This window comes from Eretmochelys imbricata, chromosome 8, assembly GCF_965152235.1.
Source record: "Eretmochelys imbricata isolate rEreImb1 chromosome 8, rEreImb1.hap1, whole genome shotgun sequence".
In the NCBI taxonomy this organism is placed as follows: Eukaryota; Metazoa; Chordata; order Testudines; family Cheloniidae; genus Eretmochelys; species Eretmochelys imbricata.
In genome coordinates, this window is record NC_135579.1 from 36,994,664 (window position 1) to 37,018,259 (window position 23,596).

General features: G+C 54.3%; 3 protein-coding genes across 3 annotated transcripts; 2 read left to right on the forward strand and 1 right to left on the reverse strand.

The window, feature by feature from the left end:
• The first annotated feature begins 2,241 nt into the window (after nt 1-2,241).
• Nucleotides 2,242-4,308, forward strand: LOC144268712 (SLC35A4 upstream open reading frame protein). Its single transcript, XM_077823868.1, has 3 exons — nt 2,242-2,324; nt 3,517-3,615; nt 3,947-4,308. Exons 1-3 carry the CDS (start codon nt 2,310-2,312, stop codon nt 4,142-4,144), a joined length of 312 nt encoding a protein of 103 aa, XP_077679994.1. The 5' UTR covers nt 2,242-2,309; the 3' UTR covers nt 4,145-4,308.
• Nucleotides 4,309-4,812: 504 nt separating this feature from the next.
• Nucleotides 4,813-8,413, forward strand: SLC35A4 (solute carrier family 35 member A4). The gene has a single exon (XM_077823867.1). The coding sequence runs from the start codon at nt 4,815-4,817 to the stop codon at nt 5,790-5,792; it is 978 nt and encodes a 325-aa protein (XP_077679993.1). The 5' UTR covers nt 4,813-4,814; the 3' UTR covers nt 5,793-8,413.
• A 9,939-nt stretch (nt 8,414-18,352) lies between these two features.
• Nucleotides 18,353-23,224, reverse strand: LOC144269229 (uncharacterized). Its single transcript, XM_077824751.1, has 5 exons — nt 23,146-23,224; nt 21,561-21,698; nt 20,742-20,855; nt 20,046-20,176; nt 18,353-18,600 (listed from the first exon to the last, which is right to left on the reverse strand). The coding sequence occupies exons 2-5, from the start codon at nt 21,695-21,697 to the stop codon at nt 18,353-18,355; spliced, it is 630 nt and encodes a 209-aa protein (XP_077680877.1). The 5' UTR covers nt 21,698; nt 23,146-23,224.
• Nucleotides 23,225-23,596: the final 372 nt, after the last annotated feature.

The following is a 23,596-nucleotide window of genomic DNA, read 5'->3' on the forward strand; positions in this document are numbered from 1 at the left end:
CACTCAGACACAAACTAAAGGGGCAGCTCCTTTCTGTACCTTGGGGGACAAAGTTCAAGGCTGGCTTTGACCATCACACAGCCCCTCCTCATTCAACACAGCCCACTCTGTGTCACAGTGAAGAGGGATACTGATCTTAGAAGGGCCTCTCTGTCTAGCTAACTCTAAGGAGTCATCCCAACCCCACTAAGAGGAAACATGGGCTTGTAGGTAAACCAGAGGGCAAGGAGTCAGGAGACCAGGGCTCTGTTCCCAGCATTGCTGTCACCAATGATAAATCACTTCCTATTCTGCTTCCTTGGTTACCCATCTGTTGTGAGACTTAATTGCTCAGTGCTGGTAAAGTGCTTGGAGATTCTCAGCTAGAAGATACTAGAGACAGGCAGAGAACTATTATTCAGCATTTACAAATGCCTGAGCTAGAGAGATGCCAAAGGGATATTCTCCAGTGCTGTCTGGTGTTTCATAATGACCTCAGTCAGATTCCAAGGCCAGAAGGAACCATTGTGATCATCTAGTCTGACCTCCTGTGTAACACAGGCAAGAGAACTGTCCCCAAATAATTCCTAGAGCAGATCTTTTAGAAAATCATCCAATCATGATTTGAAAATTGTCAGTGATGGAGAATCCCCCACAACTCTTGGTAAATTGTTCCAATGGTTAATTACCCTCACTGTCAAAATTTTACACCTTATTTCCAGTCAGAATTTATCTAGTTTCAACTTCCAGCCACATTCCAGCAGGGGTAAATGAGGTTGCCTTGTCCTTATAAAGTTGAGGGTCTCAGTGTGGTTCTCAAACATTTTATAAATTTGGCTTCCCAGAAGGAAACATTTTAAACAATCCCGATTTTAAAGCTGGGCAAACTGAGGTCGAGAGGCACAGAACAAGGTCACACAGTCCGTCAGAAGCAAACTGTGCACAGAATCCAAAACTACTGACTCTCAGTGTCCTGCTTTAGCCATTGGATTACACTGCCTTTCTAATGCTATCTGAAAGTGCTGGAAACCCTTAGGATGGGATTATCAAAAGCATTGAGAGGTGCATTAAAATGGCCCCATATTAGATTGGATACCAATTGAATTAACTGGTCAGTGTTAGTAAGGTGCTTAGAAGATCTGCCTGGGGGATATCTTTGAGCATGCTGGTAGCCATATGCACATGGGATCACTGTGTCCACTCTGCAGCTGTCAGTGTGCCTATGCCTTTATCCTTGCATACTGGGCAGGTAGCCATGTTTATGTGAACAATCTGGTATCTGTGTGGATGGTGAGCCCAATATACACATGCAGTATTTCTGGGAATGTATGATATCATTTGTACATGGCCTATGTGTGTATGCCCAGTGGCTGTGTATTTGAAGTATTCATGTGGACACAGGCTATGTGAATGTGGAATACTGATGGGTTAGGGTGTGGGTGTGCATATGCAGTATTTGTGAGAAATTGAGGTACCCATGTGTGCTGTGTGAACCTAGGCTCTCCATGGGCATACATGTGCAAGGAGTGCTTCCTCTGTGGAGCGCTGATGGAGTGTCTGTGTGTATGGGATATCAGCATGGAATGTGTGCATGGGCACAAGGTATGTTTTGTGTGCACATGGTTGTGCGTGTGAAAGTAGGGCACGTTCCATGTGCAGGTGAGTATCCAAGTGCATGCAAATAAGGAAAGGGGGGATGTAGGGCATGTGAACATGGATTACCTATGGGTAGGACCCTGTGTTTTTTGCAAATATGAAATAATATTAAACATAATGTATGCAATGACAAACCCACCCGGAATGGTAGTGCCTGGGTGCTCTTCACCCCACACCAGACCCCCCCTCCCGCCCGACACGTGGGTAAACAAAGTATTATGGAATCCCCCTGTTCCAAAATAAATGAACTACAGTATTAGGCAGGAGACACAGGGCTCGGCCCACGGGCCGGGAGGGGACAGACATGGAGGGTCATCATGCTGTGGGCAGCTGACGTGGCGCGGATCCCGTGATGAGACGGGTACGCGGGATGCGGCGGCTGAAACCTCCCCCCGCAACCTCTGGTGCCACGCACCACCCCTCACGCTGCCGTTGGGGGGCGGGGTAGCGGCTCTGGTCTATGCTTTCCGGCAGGGACAGGAAGCGTTTCCGCCCTGTTTAAAGATGGCGACTACTTTGCCTTCGTTCCCTTCCCTTGATCTGGCAGCGTCACGTGACGCTCTGTGCCCAATAAGCCTTTCTCAGCTGTCAACGCGCCTGCTTGGGCCATATGGCGCCCGGGCTGGGGATGCTGTGTGGAGTGCGCATGTGTGAACGGAGGGCCGGGCCTGAAGATGGCGGATGATAAGGTGAGAGGGGCGCCGGGAGGGTGGGCTGAGCCGTGCCCGGCGCCCGCCTCACAGCCTGGCCCGGCCCGGCCCGGCGGACGCCCCTCGAGCCAGGCAGGAGGCGGTGGTGCCGGTCCCGTCAGCTGGGGGTGGGTGGGAGGCGAGGGCTCGCTGCTGTGACCCGGGCCGGGACCAGCCGCCTGCCCGGCCCCAGCCCTCACGCGGGCAGCGGGCCTCGCTGCGCCCTTGGCGGGCGCGTCCCCGGCCGCTCTTCCTCCGCTGGGCCCGAGTTCTCCGGGGGGCGGAGAAAGCCCCCGGCTTGGAGAGCCCCGAGCCGCCGCGTCCCCTGCCCCCGCTTCGGCCTGGGCTGCGGACGGCGAGGAAACGTCAGGCCGGGGAGCCATTCCGGCGGCCGGCCCGTGCTGAGCGTGCTCGGTGGCCGGGCTCAGGTGCCCCGGTGGCCGGAACAGCGAAGGCAATGCTCGGTAACTACGTAACTGTGCCCCCCAAGCGGTTACCTGAGCCTGCTGCCGCCCATAAATGTGCTAACTCCACTGTTGAGCTACATACTCCGTAGCCTGCCACGGTGCGGCGTTAGCCGCCTCCCTCCAGCTCTCCCAACTCCGTGGCCGTTTCTGGTGCTCGCATTTTGTAATGCGCTTTCCGCACAGTGCCGCGATTGTAGGGACTTCTGGTTTTACGGGTGGCCTGACCTGTAGCGCATAAACCCCATGAAGGCATTCCGTAGGTGACACAGATCAAGCCCTACTATCGTTTCTCAAAATTGCACTGCTGGAGGCTTGAAATCGGACTCACTTGTAAATTTCATTATGCATATGACTGTAGAATGTCTGAAGTTGAAAATAACGGGCTTTCGACATAGGTTAAGCCCTTTCAGAATTAAAATGACTGAACTAAACTTCAGTAACCATGGGATATTTTTAGGCAGTCTTAATTCCGTTCTGAACAAGCCTGAGAAGCCTTAGCTTCCTATCTTTAATTTAAAAGATCTATCTAAAATGTGACTTTGTCAACATTAGTGCAGTCTGTTGCATCACTCTAGTCATTTCCTGCTCCCTCCTCAGCATGGCCTAAATGCTGTGCCAGAATAGTAGTTCCCTGAACAAAAGGAATTTGACTCCTTGTCATGAAGTTACTGAATTGCATGTTTGTAAGCAGTATGCAACATCAAGTTTTTGTTTTTACTGTGTAGGACCCACGGCCAAAGCTGAAGGATCTTGCTTTTTTGAAGTCTCAGTTGGAAAACTTACAGCAGCGAGTGGAAGATGAGGTGCAGGCTGGAGTGGGCCAGGTAAAACTGGAGTTCTTTAACACTTTAGCCCTAGATTAATCTCCCCAGAAGTTGTGCTGTTCTGTGATCTTCCAGTAGAATGAATATATCCTGTTCCACTCAGAGTGCACACTAGTTGTATCTCCAAGGAATGCTTGGTTTTACTTGCTTTTCTCAGCAAAATATTGAGGTTATATTTATTTCTTCTGTGGTGATAACATTACACAAGCTTGGCAACAGCGGTCTAGGGAAATCAGTGGAAGAAGACAATGTGTTCCAACTAAGTTTTATGCATTAGGGTACACTTTTGTCCAAGAAGCTATTTATCCCTTTCTCTCCTTTTTCTCTGCAGGATGGTTCTTTGCTGGCATCTCCGTTTCTCAAAGGGTTTCTGGCAGGTTACATTGTAGCCAAACTCCGATCTTCTGCAGTCCTAGGATTTGTGTTTGGGACCTGCACTGGAATATATGCAGCTCAGGCCTATGCAGTTCCCAATGTTGAAAAGACAATCCGAGACTATGTCAGCTCACTGAGGAAAGGACCAGACTAGAGGAGAATCCTTTGGACAACGGTGCACTCCAGAAACAGCTCTTCTCATCTTAGACATCCTAGTCAACTTTGACATGATCTTAAGGGGCTTTCAGGACTGTAGCTATATATGTCATTCTGGCCCATTGTAAAACATGTTTAATATCAGATCAGTGTGAAATATCAGCAGGTCTGATTACAAAAATTATTAATCAGAATACCCTGAAGGTAGCAATTGCGCGTTCAGCTGTCCAGTGCTTGCGAGCTTCAAAATCTGGATGTTGACAACTGCCTTTCTCACTGTAATTTCTTACCCTGCATTCCCCCCAAGTAGACTGGAAGGGCGGCTGTGTCAGATCATCTCACACGCTATTTTTACACCCCTTCACATATCTATTCCCTTGCCCAGGAAATGTGCTTTGTCTGATTTCTAGGGAGACCTCCATTTCTTTCCCTGATGAAGAGCAAACATGTTCCTCTCCTTGCATTGAGCATGTAATGAATAGTTCAGTGTCTTCCTAATTAGACTGTCCTTAAATATATGGCATTTGTTGTCGCTCTCTTTCTCTCCAAGGAGGTGACTTGATTTTTAGAAACACATCTACATCCTGGAATGATCTTGCCTCTACTGAGACTCTGACTGTGAAAGGACCAGGTGCTATCCTTTCCCCTTTGCTGGTATCCACTGCCTCATGGGAATAATTACTGCGAATGGTAGTGCTGCTGGCTCACTGCTCAGCCCTGCCACCAGGGGGCTCAAGAGAGTGCTGTGGGCACTGATGCTAGTCATGTCTGTTACTGTCTATGGCTCTCATGCTCCCCTCCTGACTCTGTGTAAAGTGGATGGAAAGATCCCATTCAGCGCCTCATCTGTTGTGGTTCTTACTGAGCTGACCAAGCTGGTGCTCTCCTTCATTTCCCTGCTGATCTGGGACTGGAGGCAGCTGGGAGTCTCACTGTCATGGCGCCATGCTGCCCCCTTTGGCCTATCTGCGCTGCTATATGCTGCCAACAATAACCTGGTGGTTCACATGCAGCTGTTCATGGATCCTAGCACCTACCAGGTCCTGAGTAACCTGAAGATTGGCAGTACTGCTCTCCTGTACAGCATGTTCCTGCACCAAAGACTCTCTCTACACAAGTGGCTGGCCCTCTTCCTGCTAACAGCTGCTGGGGTGAGCTACACCTATGGGGGCCTCCATGACCTGCAGCACTCCTCCAGCTCCTCTGAGATGCAGCTGCACCTCACCCTGATTGGCTTGCTGCTCATCTCTGTGTACTCCCTGATATCAGGCCTGTCTGCTGTCTATACCGAAGTCATCCTGAAAACCCAAGATCTGCCACTTACCCTCCAGAACCTGTTTCTTTACTTCTTTGGAGTCCTGCTGAACTTGATTGCCCATCTCTTGAGCAGCAATGGGGCTGGATTCCTGGATGGCTTCTCTTTATGGGTGCTGGTAATTGTGGTGAGCCAGGCCCTGAATGGCTTGATAATGTCTGTTGTCATGAAGCACAGCAGTAACATCACCAGGCTCTTTGTTATCTCCTGCTCCATGCTTGTTAACGCCCTCCTATCTATCCTGCTCTTCAGCCTGCAGCTCACTGCCTTTTTCTTCCTTGCTGTCCTGCTGATCGGCTTGGCTGTTCACTTGTATTATGGAGTCAAATAGACTCCACCTTGCAGCTCTGTGGGAGACATCTGGTATTGAAGCTATAGCTGGCATGTTCTGGGCTATTATGTGGGAGTGGCAACGGCTTGTTCGTTTTTTTTTTGTCTCATTTTTATGTAACAAATGCATTAGTCTGGCCTGGCTGCACTCTTAGAGGGCAGATTCCCTTCAGAACCCATCACCTGAGGTCAGGGACAAGCATGTGTGAGGCAGTAGGGCTGCAGCTGAAAGCTACTGGCTATCACAAGCAGACCTTGCCTGTAGCTAGCATGTGGACTGTGAGGAATTGCACTATTTGTTGTGCAGCACGAAGAAGCAGGAGGGGATCTGTCCCCACGGAAGGGGACATGTTCATTGCATGGGCTCAGTATTCTGCATACAGGGACTCTGTCCCGCAAGGCACTGACTCAGCAGCCGCCATTGGTGTCTGCAGGATCAGGCCCAGGCCCAATGTATCCCTTTTAGGGGAAGGGCGAGAGGGCTTCCTGGTGAAGACTAAGCCAGTGACAGTAACAGCAGTTTAATGGGGTCCTCTGTGACCATCTCCCCTTTTGCCTGAGCTCCCGTCCTCAGGCCCTTTCTTGGAGGGCTTTGAGGGACTCTCTTTACATCTGAGCAGCACCTATTCCAGCTCATTCAAGGACCACTTGTGTGATGTGAGCTGCTTCCTTCTCTGGCCATGCCTTGTGCCTCCACAATGCTCTGAGCTGTGATCCAGCCGTTACAGATTCAAAGTGCCTTTTGGAAGGGGATAGTCCCGGTTTTGTGCACATCCTCTGCGGTGAGCTGCACACTGGCTCCAAGGCAGAGCCTTGTTCTCATGCAGCACTTGGCAAATGTATTTTCCAGATCCCTTCCTACCTGCTGCTCTCATCTCTGTAACAAAGCACCAAAGAGCCGGCAACTCTTCTGTCAGTGTAAACGATACATGTAACTGTCTCCCTGGAAAGTTCCAGTGACATGACCAGCTGCTGTTCAGCTGGGGGCCTGTGTGTACATGGTTATCACTCACACTCCTTGCACACACACACTGGTGCATGCGCTTCTCAAAATCTGGCTCTTAACCTGTAGTAGACTCCTGGATCCAGATCCTCAAAGGCACCTAATGCCTACTGATTCCAGTGGGAGCTAGGTGCCTAAATACCTTTGCAGAGCTTAGCCCTGATCACCTGGGCTCCAGCTGGAACCCATCTGGTGAATCTGTCACTAGCATCAGCCCATTTCCAAGGTACCCAATGCCTACAGCTGACTCCTGCTTCCCCTCTTGCCCTTTGGATTGAAGCATAGATCTGTATCTTCAGTATGAAAGCAGCTACTGTTGAGTGTTAGCTGAGCTGTCAACTATGATGCGCTGCAGGAGCTGGGGTGATGGCTTGAAGCCAGAGGAGTTTCCTGTTGATTGGGAGAGAGGAAAAGAAACTTCCAAATAAAATGGTTGGAATCATTAAGATGCCCAGAATTGAAGGCAGGGGTGATTGCAGTGCTGGGGCAGGAGCTGGTTTGGCAGCCCTGCAGACTGACCCTTCTGTCTAGACACAAAACAGATGCAGGCCTGGCAGTCCCAGCTTCCCGCACACATGCCAGTGGCCCACCTTGAGGGACCCCATCTCTGTTCAGTCTCCATGGTCCAGTCTGTTTTTTGGGGGCTGCTCAGGCAGGCAGCAGGGCTGCCAGTTGTCAGTCAGGTGGTGGAGACCTGCCCCCTTGAAAATTGTCCTTGCCAAGCCCTGGATTTCTCCATAAATGACTGAACCCTTTACAAGCAACTGACTGGGTGGGAGGAAGGCAGCTCCCTGCTTTGTACCAGCCAGTGTAGGAGCCTGAGGAGTCAGCTTGGCAGGGGAGAGCTTTCTGCTCTGCCATTCCCTGTACCCAACCTCATCAGGGGTCTGCGTGTACTGGGCGAGGGGTTCAGCTGTTTCCAGAGTAGGATGTCTGAACAGGGGCTAATACTTCCTCCCTAGCCTAGAAATGTAGTAAAAGCGCACTCTGAGAGGCAGGGCTGGAGCTTTGGGCTGACCCATGTGGTCTTGCACTGCCTTCCCCCTACACCTTTCCGCTGACTATGCTGTCTCCTCCAATGCACCTGCCCGTTAACCTGTAGAAGCCACCACATGCAGCTGCTGCCTCCCGGGACAGAGGTCTGACTACATTCCACACTCCTGCCAGCTCCAACTTGGGCTGCCGTGGAGTGTTGTACTTCCCAGTATGCTGTTGGGCAGATCCTGTGCTGTACAGCCCAAACTCCCTACCTCAGGGAAGCTGTACCTCATCTCATGAATTGAATTGCCCCTTTCCCACTGTGCCAGTCCCAGGCTTACAGTTCCAGGCTGGGGCAGGGCAGGGGACAGCCATTCCTGCTACAGGCCTCTGATTCCCACTTGACCTGGAGTCCCCATGGGAACAGTGCAGCTGCATGGGACTATTGCCCTGCTTCTCAGCTGATGCCTGCGGCAGTGCACGTTTCTGAGAGTGACTATTTAGTCTGTATAAATGTTGGGTTTGTATCTGGATTTGTACTACCTTAGGTTTGACAAGGTTCAATTCCTGTCACCCCCAGTGCGCCAGACAGCAACGCCTACCCTGGCGCTGGCTGTGGTATTAAAACCTGCACTTTCCTATTCCTTGTGACTGTCTTGTTCCTATCTGCTTGCTGACATGGAGACTGGTCAGACCAAGCAGGCGAATGCCCAGCCCCCAGTCTGACCTCATTTTAATATGGGTGTCTCTCGATTGGAGCGAAGGGCCCCCTCTTCAGTGGAGCGCAGCATCCTATTGGAACGTGTGAATACACTGTTTATTGAGAATCTCATTGGCTTATTTCAGCTGGCAGCAGCCTGAGGGAATGAGAAACCTGCCCTGGGTTCCTGGTCCAGTTGTCTCATGCAGTTCATTTCCCACAGTATTTCAGCAGTGCCACAGAAGCACAATTCTCCAGACTGCTGACAGCCCCTGGAAAGAGGCACGGGGGCTTTGTTCAGCCTTTCCCCTGTGGTGCGGAGCTAACCCTTGCTCTGGACAGCTTAGCAGAACCCTGTCGGGTCCACTGACAGTGACTACCCATGGAACTACTCCCAAATGCCTGTGTCTGCCTGCTCGTGCTCTTACTGGGGTCCCCTGCAGTACGCACAGCGAGCTCTGCATGTCTCTCCCTCCTTGTTGGCTGAATCCAATGGGGGAATAAACCATTGAGGAAAAACAAGCCACCCATATGTTTGCTAGGCATCCTGCCCCATGGGTAAAGCACTTTATCCCCTTCCAAACCTTTCTGGGGAGAGGGGAGAAGGCCCCACTTGCTGTTGGCACCATAGGTGCAGGATGCATATGGAAGGTGCAGTAAGTCCTCCTGCTGTGGGAAGGGGCTGAGCTTAAGGTACTGTCTGTATAGGCTGTGATCAGGTTGTCCATCCCCCTGGAATGAGCTGGGGGATTCATTTACACTGCAGTTAAATGCTGTAGTGTGGCTGGGACCTAACGGGCAGAGTCCTGGAATGGCCGAGGCTTCAACCCACTTAGCTGCTGCCTACACGGCAGCCTTACCCCAGGCTGTAATGGGGGCTCCTGCCTGGGGGTCAGTCCAAGGCAGCAGTGAAGGGCTTGGCTGTGGTGGACACTCAGGCTAGGCCTGTTCCAGTGCACCAGGTGTATCTTTTGCAGCATCTTAAATGAACAGGGTGTATGGCTGCTCTCAAGGCCTAGGCCAGGCGGGCTGCACGTGCGTCAAGATCAGCAAGGGTAAGGGGGCTAGTTCTCACACAGGGGGTAGGGGTGGTTGAGGCTCTAAGAGGGAGTGTGGCCTAAATGGTCTACTTTGAGAGCCTTCACCTAGTCCCTTAGCTCCAGATTGGGACACTTCCTGGAGTGGCAGGATGTGTGGTAGTGCCAGGGCCTCTGCTCTGATGAAAGGCTGTGGGAGCCAGCGCCTTAACAGCCCTGCATGTCAGCCCCTCCCTCAGATGCCTAACACCTGGTCCCATGGGGTGTATTGGCCTCTGCTGCAGGGAGACATTCCTTAGGTCCGGAGGAACTGCGGCTGGACTCTGAACACTGCACTGTGTGCGTTAACAGCTCCTGACAGCCCTTGGGCTGGAGCCGGAGCCAGAGCCAGGTTCCTTGCTGACGTGTGCAGCTGCTTTTGCTGCTGTGAGTGATTTCTGGGCATGTGAAGCTGGACCTCAGTGGGTATCTCACCCCTAGCAGTTGGGAGCAGCTGCCCGAGTACTGCACTGGGCTCCAAGCCCCTGTTACGCCTTGCCCCATTGCTGTGGAAAAGAGCTGGGAACAGGGTCACAGTGCACTTCCCACTGAGGGCCTAGAAGCTGATGGGAGTTGTAGCTTTAAAGCTATGTTTGCTGACGCTCTGCTCTCTCCCAGTCCGGTCAGGGAGAGGGGAAGGTGCTGTATTGAGCTAGCAATGTGCTCACACGTTGCCTGCTCAGTGCCCCATAACCTCCCAGGGCCAGTCTGCCATTGCACACAGGCAGTTCCCCAATGCAGCAGATGCAGGTAAAGAGCTTCCCAGCTGCTCAGAGACCTGCTAAAACACCAGAATACCTGCCTGGCGCTGTAAGAAAGGCTGGCCCTGAGGTTACCCACGCTGCATCTCCTCCCTGGAATGATTGGCAGGCATCACCCCCCCCACACACACACACACCCCCTCCAGTGTTCACTCCCCCAGGGATGGGGGCAGAGCGCTCTGGCACAGCACAGCTCACTGCTCAGGAGTGCAGGTCTGTCTGTGAGGCGCGCTCAGTGCAGCCCAGCTGCCTGTGTGTGCGGAGCTGCTGATTCTGCGCAGACAGGGAGATGGCATCCTGGAGGGCCTCCTGTAGCAGCTTCCGGTACCGTCGATCCAGCGCATCAGTCTGCTCCTCTGAAAGGCCCCGATAGGCCCGAAATACCTGCAGAGAGCAGTCAATCCCTTTACGATACAGTGCCCCAGCCCTGCCTCTCAACCAGGAACCAGGAAAGGGGAACAAGTGAGCTGTGCCAGGTCAGAGCTGTGGCTTATGTGGGGTTGGGGGCAGGATCTGGGGTTGCAAACCTCTTCCTGTTCCCATTCAGAGTAGCATTCAGTAGCCCAGTGTGTGGGTGTCACGATGGCTCAGCCAGCGCAGGGGACTAACCCAACTGGGCAGGGCAGAGAGTTTCTCCTGCTCCTCAGGGCAGGCTCAATGAGTGGGGGAGGCTTTCTTTGTGCCCTTCCCTGTCGCTTTTGTGCTCTTCAGAAGAGCAAGTGTCACAGTAAGCACCCCCTGCATGGCAACACTGCCAGCCGTCTTATCCTGCTCGGGCCCTGTGGCTTCTCTCTTTCTGCCCATCTTGCTCTCACAGAGCTGTAAGCTGGGGAATTTATTAGCAATGACAGCTCCTCAAGCATGAACGCTGGCTCCTGAGTCTCCTGTGGGGAAGGCCTGCAGACTCCTAGCTAACTTATCGGCTTCCTCAGCGGGCTGCAAGAGGCTGTCAAGATACATCCCAGGGCCATGCAAGATCGCCCTGTGGAGAGGGAACGCAGTGCTGTGGGGGTAAAGGAGCTAACAGCCTGATGTCCATTGCTCCCATCCCCCCTGCCTCAACCCTGACTATGAGGGGCTGCTCGGTGGAGCTCCATCACCCCATAGCCCTTGGTGAGCTCTGCTGAGCCTGCCAACAAAGGGGACAGCTGGTGCCAACTGATTCTGTGATGGGAACGTCTGTCCATTGGGAAATAGGCCAACCAACTCATTGTTCATGGAGCCCTAAACAGCCAGTGGGGTGACTGGCTTCCACTGGGCTGTCCTGGGCCATGCCCTGATCCCTCCCCAACCCCCTTAGTATCTGGACACAGAGAACGGCAGCTTAGCCCCTGGTGACCTGTAGCACATGTTGTTTCTGAGCCTCCACTTCCAGTCTGTGCTGCTGGTACAGCGCCTCCAGGTCCTTCTCTGCCTCGGACCATTCCCTCTGCAGTGCTTCCAGCTGCAGGGCCAGCACCGCCTTCTCCTTGGGCCAGCACCATGCGTCCCGCTGGGCAGGAGGGAGCTGGGAGTGAAAGCTTTCAGGCAGGCTGTGGGAAGTCACCCTTGTCCCAGCAGAAGGGATGGGGGCCCTGCCCAAACCATGAGGCTCAGTCTGAGCTGGCTTTGCTAGCTGGGCTCACACAGAGGGCTAAGAAGGGGTTGTCCTGCTCCCTGACCGTCCGTCTCAGCATGCATAGCACCAGCGCGCTGGACCTCTCCTCACAGAGCAGCCATGGGGAATGCTCCTTCCCTGACATGCTTCTGCTCTGGTATCTTTCTGAGTCCTGTCCTGCCCCCCAGGAGTCACTGTTGCCATCCAGTTTGAACTGGGCCTGAGGGAGCAGGACCGGAAGGGTCTGGGCAGCTGTAAACTAGCTCAGCAGCTCACCTGGACGAGCACAGCCTTTCAGCTGCCTATTGGGACGGGATGGTCCAAACCTCAAGGGCAGTCCCCCCGTCCCCTCCCACCTACTCCCCCCCATCCAATTCCATCCTTCCCGGAAGCACAGCAAGGTCCCCTTTGCCCAGTCTGCCCTCTCCAGTGACTCATCCCATCTGCTTGTTACCCCCATGCCTAAAGCCCCCATTTGCTCCCAGTACCAAAGGCCCAGCCATCCTGCAGGTGCCTTTTTCCTGCCTCAGGGGCAAGGAGCCTGTGGGTTTTGTCTCATGGTTTCCTTGTCTCAGAGCTGGCAGGAGGTTGCCCCCAAAGATGCCTCTAGAGCTGGGGGCATGAGCAAGGGCCAGGACCATACCTGGGGTCGCTGCCACCGCAGCCTCTCAGATAGGGGTTGATTTGCAGTGGGAGAACCCATATAAGATACTGCAGATTGGGGCAGCATTACCTTACCCCAGGGATCCCTGTCCTTTCTGCAGTAACCAGCTCCTGGCGGGCAGAGCCTCCCTGTGCCTGCAGCCTTGGAGTGTGGCCCCTGATGTCACTGCAAAGTGCGCATTTTCCTCACTCTGCTCCGGTGTTGGCTGGCTGCAGCTCTATGCCTTGCCATGGACAACTGTCCTCAGCTTGCCATCTGGGACCATTGCTCTTGGGCCCCTTTATTGCCTCATCACCCTGTGTTCTGCTCAGCCCCAGGTCCCCGGTGACGGTCCATTCCCCACTCACCTGCTGGTTCCCTGCTAGCTCCTCCTCCAGTTTCAGCAGTTCCTGCTTGATGAGCCGCTGGTGCTGCTCCCGCAGACGCTGCCTCCTGGCCTTGGCCACAGCAAACTGCAGCTCCAGGGCCGGGTGCTGCTGAGAGGCCCAGCTCCCCACCTGGCAGAGAGCAGACATGAAAAGGCACCCAGGAAGTGACTCTCCTATGTAGGCCATTCCCAGCCGCAGTGCTGGGGTGCAGAGAGGAAGCCGGGCAGGCAGCCTGGGGTCCCTCTGCATTGGCATTTGCATGCTTGGGAGCACTGCGGGTTTGCACCGAGTGTTGTGCCAGAGGGGCCTTGTCCTAACACCATAGAGAGGCAAAGCGGGGAAGAAAGAGGGGTGGGGACGAGCCTGCCTGTCCTCCCCAATGAAATGCCCTGGGAGTTTCCTGAATGGGTGACAGGGCGGGGACAGAGTGGGTGCAGGGTGGCTGAGGGAGGGCAGAGGGTTGCAATATAGGGTACAGGGCCACTATGGTCCTCTTCACCTCCTGCACATGTGCAGCATGGAGTGGGCCATGCATAGCACAAGGAGACACAATGTGGGATGGATGCAGCACAGACAGGACACTCTGAGCCCTTTATACGTCTCCAAGGCACATCCCCAGGAGCTCGCACCATCACTAGCCTGGGCCGAGGCAGGAAGCTCAGCTGGGCTCAGGGCAGAGGAACAAGCTGTGACTCACCAGCTTTCAACCTGACCCCATCCCCTCCTGTGACTGCCCAGTCAGTCCCCTCTGTTCTCCGGTCATGGAGCAGAGATTTCCCAAGGCTTCTCCACCCAGCTCCAGCTCTCAGCCTCCCTGTAGTAGCCTCCCTGTAATAGCTTATAGGAGGGCTGCAGCCCAATTGCTTTCAGCAGGAGGGGCTGTAGGGACCAGGATAACTAGTGGGGGAAAGGCTCTCAGAATTACTGCAATCCCTGCCTCTCCCAGCAGGAGGTGTAAGAGCACTGGCTCTGCATGTAGCTTCTCCCAGCTGGAGTGGCTGTGGGACACAATGAGAGTGGGGCCCACCTGGAGATCACAGTGTCCCAGCCCAGTACGGTAGTGCCAGCTGGGCAGGAGATGCAGTGCATTGAGAGCCCTTGTGGCAGCAGCGGCTGGACTATATGAAATGTAGTGAGAACAGCTCCCTTGGAAAGGTCAATCCAAGCAGAACAGCAGGGGGTCAGTTCCTTTCCAAGTCGGACAGAGAACAGTCAGCAATTATGTGCCCAGCTGGGGCTCCTGGCAGTCTGGCTGAGGGCTGAGCAGGGAGCCAGAATGGCTAGTCCTGCAGCCTGGATAGGCTCCAGCTCATTAGAACTACACAGTATTGGGGCTTTTGGATGATGCATGAACCCTGTGGCGGGAGTCCTTGTGTTGGGGCCTAATCTTGCTTGGGTAATTAAACACCACCTTCCTGAAATCTCCAGACATTTCCTTTGGCTACGTTGGTCCTTTTCGCTTCGCAGGGCCTGAGTCTCCTCTCATATAGAATGGGGTAAGTCAAAAGTAACACCATGGAAATCAGCAGTCCAACACTGGGGTAAGTGAGAGGAAAACTGAACCCCTTGTGTCTAAATTGTTGTGTAGTGTTGCTGTGTGCAGATAGAAAAGGAGTACTTGTGGCACCTTAGAGACTAACCAATTTATTTGAGCATGAGCTTTCGTGAGCAAGTGAGCTGTAGCTCACGAAAGCTCATGCTCAGATAAATTGGTTAGTCTCTAAGGTGCCACAAGTACTCCTTTTCTTTTTGCGAATACAGACTAACACGGCTGTTACTCTGAAACCTGTCTGTGTGCAGATAGACAGCTGCCACGTTACACCCCAGAGGTGACTTCATTACAACAATGGTATATGTATTGTTTGTGAAGAGCTTCGAATTCCTGATGGATGAAATCCAGTCTATAACAGTGGGGCTTATATCAGTCAGGAAGAAGAATGGCTCCAGATAAACCATTTTCCCACAAACACTTGTGGGCTGTGAAGAGACAATGCCAGGATGGGAAAAGGCATTGGAGACAGAAGATCTAAAGGACTGTAGGCCCCCGCACCCCCTCGCTCAAGAGAGGGGATGGCTGTAGGGGAGCTGTTTAGGGGGCCAGACTGACACCCAGGACCCACACAGGAATTCAGCTTGTCCAGTGATCATTGGGATGGGAGGGCTTTTGGTGAGAGATGTGTACAGGCTGCCTGTCATTTTAAAAACTTTTTTCTCTAAATGCTTTGTTCCTCCTGTTAAAATCAATAACGTTAAAATCAATAAAACATGATCCCCATGTGCCCCTGGCCACAGCCTCCTGGAGGGAAGAACTGCAGGTGCCTGAACCCCATTGGACCTGCAGGGTAAGTACAGTTGTTACACAGGCTGCTCTAGCCCAGGGCCTACCCTGAGAGTAGAATTGCAGGATCCCACCCCAGGAGAGGGGAAGGCCCAAGAGGGAGATGCAGCCAGCCCTGTGACCATGATGTAAGTCAAATCTGTGCAGACAGGGAGATCTTCTATTGCAGGCTGCCCTGCAGTGTCCGTGGGCCTCTCTCCTAGCCCCAGCACATCGCACTCACCGCGCCGGTCACACTAGCAGTGCAGGTTGGTTCCTGTGTTCTGCTGGCTCCACTTTGCAAAGGCTTCTCCCCTGTCACTGCACCCATGCTCGGGGAGATTCGGCCAAACCACTCAGGGCTACTTGTGGCAGCTTCGCCTCCTTTGTCATTACAGAGGGGAACAAACCCTGCAGGAAAAGAGGGAGGGGGATCTGCAGGGGAGGGGATGCTGGGGAAAAAGAAGCAGAACCCCCAACACAGCCACACAAGCCCCTCTCCCAGCCCCACTTCCTCCCCTAAGGAGGCCCAGACCCGGAAGTTTCTCCACTGTGGGTCCCCTTTACAGCACGCTGGGCTGCACCCAGGTGCCCTCTCAGTTGGTGTGGGGTGAGGCTGGCCTCTGAGGAGGGGCCATTCTCTGGGTATTTAACAAGTTATCTGACCCCTCAGATCATGTTAGCAGCCAGTGCACTCCCAGGGTTAGGCAAGGACAGACCCACACCTGGGACATCTCCATCTGGCTTGGGGTTACCTCTGTCCAGGAACTCTTGGCTTCTCAACATATCTGTCAGCACCTGGTTTGTAAGCTGTTCATCCCTGCCCGGCCACAATGGGATTCGACCCTGTCATGTGGGACACATCAGGCAGGGCCCTGTTAAAGCTAAATGGGGCCAGGGTCCATTGTAACATTGGGGACCTCTGACAGAGCAGCCCCTCACCTGCAGCCCTGCCCACACAGCCTCTGCTTCCCAGCCCCCCTCCTCAGTGCCCCCCAGCGATGAAGCACAGCCATCACAAGCTCATCCCAGCCAGCAGCTGGACAGCTGTGCAGGGCCCCAGCTGCCCAACCTCTGACTCAGTGTTGAGTGTGAGCTTCCCCTGACTTTGTGGCCCAGATTCTGAAGATGGTGCATAAAATGCTGGGATGAGACCGAGAGCTGTCCCCGCAGGGAGCTGCCCGGTTACTCTACAAGCTAGCTCTCTGCTTGGCTTGGGGATGGGTTCTGACTTTATCTGTATCACTTATGCCTGCTCCTATGACTCTGCTGCTAGGGGAAGGGGACGTTCCTTGCCCTATCATGTCCCTGTGCCACTGCTCTGCACCTGGAGGGCAGCAATCAGCAGCTGGAATCCCGGATTCACCTGGGCTTCAGGATGATAGCTCCCACTTCCTTCAAAAGCCTCTGACGTCTCTTTCTTTTTCTCCCAGCTCTGGTTCTTCAGCACCTGGAAAACAGGCCCAGGAGACCTCATTGTGCTGTGTGTAACCACCACAGGGACCATGCTGTCCATGGGGTGCAACAAGCCAAATCCTAGGTGAGGCCACCATCCACAGCGCCTCCAGCGTCTGCTGCCTGCACAGCTCTGGAGATCCTAACCCCCTCCAGGCGACAAACTCTCCCCAGTCTCTGGCTAACTCCTGCTGCCCTCTTGGCCATGAGGAGAAACAAGAGACACCTGGGGATGCTTACACTCAGGTTTACAAGACAAGAGTTTTATTTCTGTTCAGACTTAGGCCCAGAGTGTTACAGCCACGTAACCCATGCCCACCCATCTGCATACATACAGCCACGTGGCGTACACACATAGCTAGGCATACACTGTGCTACCAGCAGAATGGTGCATCTACCTATGCTGCATCCACCCCTAGAACCTAGTAACCTAGACAGCCCAGAGTCCCACACCACTGGCCTGGCACATGGCTCTCTTCCCAGAAGGTAGATCAGAACATTATTATGTTGCTGTCTGGATGGGTGATCTTCCTCCATTCCAGAATGCACTGCGTGCTGCTGCCCCTGCTGAAGCACTGTGGGACAGCTGCCCAGATTTTCCCTGAATGCACTAGTACAAGCAGGGGCAGTAGCTGAGGATAATAGAATCATAGAATCGTAGAACTGGAAGGGACCTCGGGAGATCGTCTAGTCCAGTCCCCTGCACACATGGCAGGACTAAGGATTATCTAGACCATCCCTGACAGGTGTTTAACCTGCTCTTAAAAACCTCCAGAGATTCCACAACTTCCCTAGGCAATTTATTCCAGTGCTTAACCACCCTGATAGTTAGAAAGTTTTTCCTAATATCCAACCTAAACCTCCCTTGCTTCTTTATTTTAAGCCCATTGCTTCTTGTCCTATCCTCAGAGGTTAAGGAGAACAATTGTTCTCCCTCCTTGTAACAACCTTTTATGTACTGGAAAACTGTTATCATGTCCTCTCTCAGTCGTCTCTTTTCCAGACTAAACAAACCCAATTTTTTCAATTTTCCCTCATAGGTCATGTTTTCTGGACATTTGATCATTTTTATTGCTCTCCTCTGGACTTTCTCCAATTTGTCCACATCTTTCCTGATATGTGGTGTTCAGAACTGGACACAATACTCCAGTTGGGGCCTAATCAGCACGGAGTAGAGCAGAAGAAATACTTCCCCTGTCATGCTTACATCACTCCTGCTAATACAGCCCAGAATGATGTTCACCTTTTTTTGCAACAGTGTTACACTGTTGACTCATATTTAGCTTGTGATCCACTATGACCCCCAGATCCCTTTCCGCAGTACTCCTTCCTAGGCAGTCATTTCCCATTTTGTGCGTGCAGCCGATTGTTCCTTCCTAAGTGGAGTACTTTGCATTTGTCCGTATTGAATTTCATCCTATTTACTTCAGACCATTTCTCCAGTTTGTCCAGATCATTTTGAATTTTAATCCTATCCTCCAAAGCACTTACAACCCCTCCCAGCTTGGTATCGTCCACAAACTTTTAAAGTGTACTCTCTATGCCATTATCTAAATCACTGGCTGAGACACGGTTGTGTTGTGAAGAATGGTGCACAGCTCTGGCTAGCCAGCTCGGGCACGAGTGTCCCAGCTGTGTACAGCTAGATGTGCAGTGCATCTGCTTCTCCCACCTGCAGGTCCCTCAGCACTCTCCTCAGCTGGCTGATCACACTCTCCTGCACTGTTCGGCTGCTGCTGGAGAGGAGCTGGGCCCTCAGCTCTCGGATCTCTGCCCTCTGCCTCCAAACTGCTTTGGCAGGATCCCAGTGGGTTGGTGAGACCTTCTTGGCCAGTCCCCTCACCTGCTCAGCCAGCGAAAGGGCTGACAGGATCTCTTCTCCAGAGGCATCTACAAGACCAGAGAGCATTCAGCCACAAGGGCTGCTGGAGCAAGAGTCAATGTCATACACTTAGAGACTAGAGGGAGCAGAGGCCAGGGAGGCAGGAAAGAGGGCAGTGAGAGGATGGGGGGAGGGGAATTTGCTGAAATAATCAGTCCAGTTAGCCATGCCTGAGGGCTGAATTACAGCAGCAATCCCTGCAGACCAACATGAAGTAACTCTGCCCAGGCTGGCCATGCAGGGACTGGAGGCAACAGCAGGTGCGAGCTCTGGGCAGTCTTTCAGACACTGGTTCTCAGCTAACAAGCTGGCACCATGCTCTGAGCAGCAGGGAACCTTCCTGCCCTCCCAGTGGGTATGTCAGACCATGGCCAACTTCTGGGGAAAAGATTGGAGAGATCACAGGCCAAGGACTGGGGAATCTATCTGGGATCACCAAGAAATGGGGCCCAGGGACCAACATGGGACAGGACTCTCAGATGTTGGGGGAGGGGGCTCTGTGGTTGCTGCATGTGAATGCAAAAGCTCCCCTCACTCAGGACCCGGCATGACAGCACATCAGGTGCACCCGGGATGGCAGAGATGAGCTGCCGCGGCACAGACAGGTGCCTGGCGAGCAGACCGATGGGAAGCCCTGAAACAAACTCTCTGCCTTTACTTTGCAGAGCATCTTTCACCCTCACTGCCTGGATGGTCTCTGCAGCTACTACATTACAGTGAAAGGGGGACAGCCACTGGGGGGCAGTGCTTCTGTCCTGCCAAGGGCTGAGATGAGCACAGAGCTGCAGGGAGTCTGCTGCAGGGGAGAAGGCTCTCGCACCTGCAGGGGTGGGGCTGCACGATGGGGCCCCCAAAGCCAGAGCTAGATGAGTGCAGGAATGGCAGTGCAGAGACACAGGGAGGCCTGTGGAAGGAGGGAGAAAGGAAGCAACCATTACCCAGGCAAACCCCTGGGCATCTTTCAGTGCATGGCAGAGTCAGACGAACACATTGGCCTTTGGAGCTGCTGGCACTAATCCCCTCCACTCAGAGCAGCCCTGGGGCCAGCAGTTAGCCCCACCCCATGCTGCGCAGCACTAGGTGGTAACCCCCTCTGTCCAGAGCAGTGCAAGGGGACAGGGAACGTTAATCCCATGCCCTTCTCTCCTTTCCTGACTGGCCCCTAGCTGTAGGATCACAGAACAGGCCAGCATGGCTCCTTCCTGCTCCACCCAGAGTCAGGTGCTCGCTGTAAATCTGCTGCCTCTGGACTGGGCTGTAACCCCAGCTGCAGGCATGTCCTGGCTGTGCCCTCAGGGAGTCTGGCCAGCAGATGGGGTGATTCTGCTAACTGAGCATGGGTGTTCCAGGATCTGCCCAGCAGGGGGCAGACTCAGCACCAGGGCATGGACCCCAGACACCAACCCCTGCCCTGGGGCGGAGTGGGTGTGTTGGGCAGTAATGGGGCAAGTACCTGGCAGGGTCAAACACAGCAGCAGGAACGTGAGGTTGTTTCCTTCTAGCGTCTGCTTGAGAATCCAGGGGAGGAATCCTGCATCGTCTGGGAGCTCACCAGGAGCCAGAGCTCGGAGCAGGGGTGAGAAACTGCAGAGACACAGGACACTGGGTGTGAGAGCCCCACAGGGGGGAGGGCACAGAGACATAACAGCACACCATTATAATCATTATTATTATTAATTAATGTGGGACTCAAAGTATAAGGCCAAGGGCCCAGCACATAGGCGCCCAGGCTGGGTGAGGCTGGGCTATCTCCAGTGCTAGGTGCTGCTGAGGAAAGGTGTGTGAAACTCTTGGCTGTTTGGGCACCATGGCTTGTGAGGGAATCCCTTCCTGCCCCCAGCTAGTGACCAGGCAGGCTCTGTACAGCACTTGGCACAATGAGGCCCTGATCCTGGCCAGAGCTTTTGAGTGCTATGGCCATGCATATAAATAATAGCGAAGCAGGGGGACTGTGAGCCCTGGCTGCCATTGCTGCTGCTGCTCATATACCAACCTTAGCCTCTTTTCAAACATATGGAACTATTGGCCTCATTATCCTGCAGCAGTGAGTTCTGCAGGACCCCATTGACCATGGACAAGCCATGGGCTGATGCCCTGGAGAAGCAACTTGGAGCTGCATGTCATTTCCCCACCACCACCCCATACGTACGGCTCCACACAGGGCCTGGCCCCTCGGGGGAACTCCAAAATCCTGACAGCCGAGCGTTGGCACCTGCAGCCCTCCAGCACCTGCTCCACAGTGAGGGTGAACAGGCTGGCGCACCTGGGGAAAGCAGGAGGGTGAGGGCATATGTGGGGGGCAGCTGCTCACCTTCCCAGGAACCAGGGGGCAACAGGCTGTGACAAGCGGAAGGGCCCCTTCCTTGGCACGCTCCCTGGGTGACGGGTTGTGGCTAAGCTGCTCACGCAGCAGGACATAGCTGAGTCAGTCCTGCTGCTGTGATGGCAATTGAGCAAGTTACCACAATTTCCCCTCTAGGTACACGCCTTGGGAGCTCGGCATGAAGACACCGTGGCTTGTGGTTGCTTCCGATGGAGATGCCTTGGAGTTTCTCTGTCCAGGGGGGTGCAGGACATACTGCCCGAGGGCTGAATCCAGCTCCCAGGGGCCAGAGGGCCAGTGCTCAGTTCTTGCCAGCAGCTTCTCTACCTTCTCCCCTCCTGGGCTTTGGGAAAGCCCCTTTGGTCCCATTTCCAGTCCCCTTCTTCTGCACGCACAGCCCTTCAAGCCCTGGCTGGGGAGCCCTCGGGATCTGGCCCTGAGCTCTCTGAGATGGCAGCCAGCCAACCCACTGTGCTCTGGGAGTTCACCCAGCTAAGCAGGGCCAGGTCTGCTTGGGAAGTGGATAGGAGATGGCCAAGGAGCATGCAGGGTCCCTTACAGAAGATGTGCAGTAGCAGTCCTAGGGCCACCCCCCCCAACCACTACACACACCCCAGGGTGCCCTCCCCTTGCCCTAATCCTTACGTGTCTGCATGCCGCTCCCCCTGGGATTGCTGCGAATACCCTTGGGACAGTGCTGGACTGTTCTCCAGCCCCCTCACATAGAAGTTGTAGGCAGCTGTAGAGTTGGACACAACAATTTCACTTGCCTCTTCCACCATCCTAGAAGCAGAGAGCCAGGAGTAAGAGGCTCTGGGGGAAAGAGCACAGGGAGGGAACCAGCACGAGCCCCCCATGGGGCAGAGCAACCAAACCCTCTGGATCTCTTCCCCTGTCCCCCTCCTACTTTGGCCCTTTCTCTGGAGGGACTAGCTCTGTCACCTCCCATTGCAGCAGAGCCTGGCTCCATTCTAGCCCAACCCCAGCCCACAGGATCAGCTCTCACCCCAGCCCAGGGGAGGGGCAGTCTCTGCTGCCCCAGAGGAGGAGCAGTTCCTGTGCAGACTGAGAGGCTGGCCTGGGGAGTTCCCAGGTCTTCCCCTGGCTGCGATCACCCTGGGTCCTACCAGACCACATGATGAGCAGAGCTCGGGGCCACAGGCTTGTGGAGTCAACACGTTCTCCAACATTAGAGATACCAAACTCCTCTTCCCTCTTGCAGCTCATCACCCAGGTCTTTCCTCCCACCCTCTGCCCTGGCTAGGGACAGGGTGCTCCCTCCCCCCCAATCCTCCCAGGCTCGGGCACCATTCCCAGAGCAGAGCAGAGCAGCTGCTCAGTGGCCTTTGGGGTGCCTTGTCCCTCAGCTTCAGGCAACTCGGGGATGGAGCCCAGCCTCCTTCCACTGCCGCCTTAGTGCATCAGTGACACTGTAACAGGAAGCCTCCCCATCCCCCCCCTCCAGATGCCACCAGCCAAGCTGCTTTCTGCCTGCCCAGAGTCGGGCTTTGCTGGGTGGTACCATCAATGGGAGTGAGCGCAGAGCACCACAATGTCCCCTGGCTGCATGGTTATGGCATGTCCCCCCTGCTGCCAGCAGCTGGGAATGGGCCTCTCCCAGCCAGCCCCCAGTCCATCCTCTCTCCACTGGCCTCTGTCCAGCTGCAGGCTTGTCCCTGACTAAATGAAGTGCTTTAGAAACAGAAAGATTCAAAGCCCCTGGGTGAGGAAGAGACAGTGTCTGGGTGCTGGGTGGGGTTCCTTCCAGTTCTGCAGTGCACCCCTACTTTCCTGCATTCCCACCCCCAGCTCTGCAGTGCACCCTCTGCTGTTCTACGCTCCCACCCCCAGCTCTGCAGTGCACCCCAATCCTGAGCCACTGTCCTCCCCACCCTGTCTCTTCCTGGGCTCATAACAACTCTGCCAAAGGTGCTCAGTCCTGGCTGGCTCCATCCCCCACTCTCCTGGTCCTGCCCTCCCACCTCCAATGCTCAGTCCTGAGCACTATTCCCTATTCCAGTCCTGACCACACACCCCACAGTTGTGCCATGGCACCCCAAGCCCAAGCTCCAAATGCTCTGGCCAAGGGCAGCGTGTAGCTTTCAGAGATGTTGTTGAAACCATCCCCACACTGTGTTCTTAGCCCCTTTATCACCCAGCTTGGTGCTGGGGACTGGAAGCCTCTTGCTAATGCCCTGGGAGAAGCAGGAATGAGGGATCAGGTACATACAGACCCAGCGGGGGGACATCCAGCACGTGCAGGGCTTGATTTCTGGGGGTGAGCAGGTCCCAGGCGTTTCCATCTGCACAAAGCTATAACGAGCAGCATTAGTACTGAGCAGGGGCCACCCTGGGCATGGAGCAGAGCTGGCACTGGACTGTCTGGGTGGGAAGTGCTCCATGGCGAGGGGGCAGGAGCCCAAGGGGGTGCTGGGAGAACACACTGTGGGCTGGGTGGTTTCACACAGGGCTCCTGGATTGTGGGGCTATTTTAACAATGAGGATTGCCTGCGATGCAGGGAGCCAGCCACATGACTCCAGTGAGCCCTGGTGCAGAGGCCTTGAACCAGCTCTATGCCCAGGCGGGATCTCACCCTTGACAAACTATATGTGGTGAGCTGTAAAGCAGCTGAACTGGGAGCCTCCCCCTTCCTGGCGGGCTGGCTCTCCATGGGGCACAT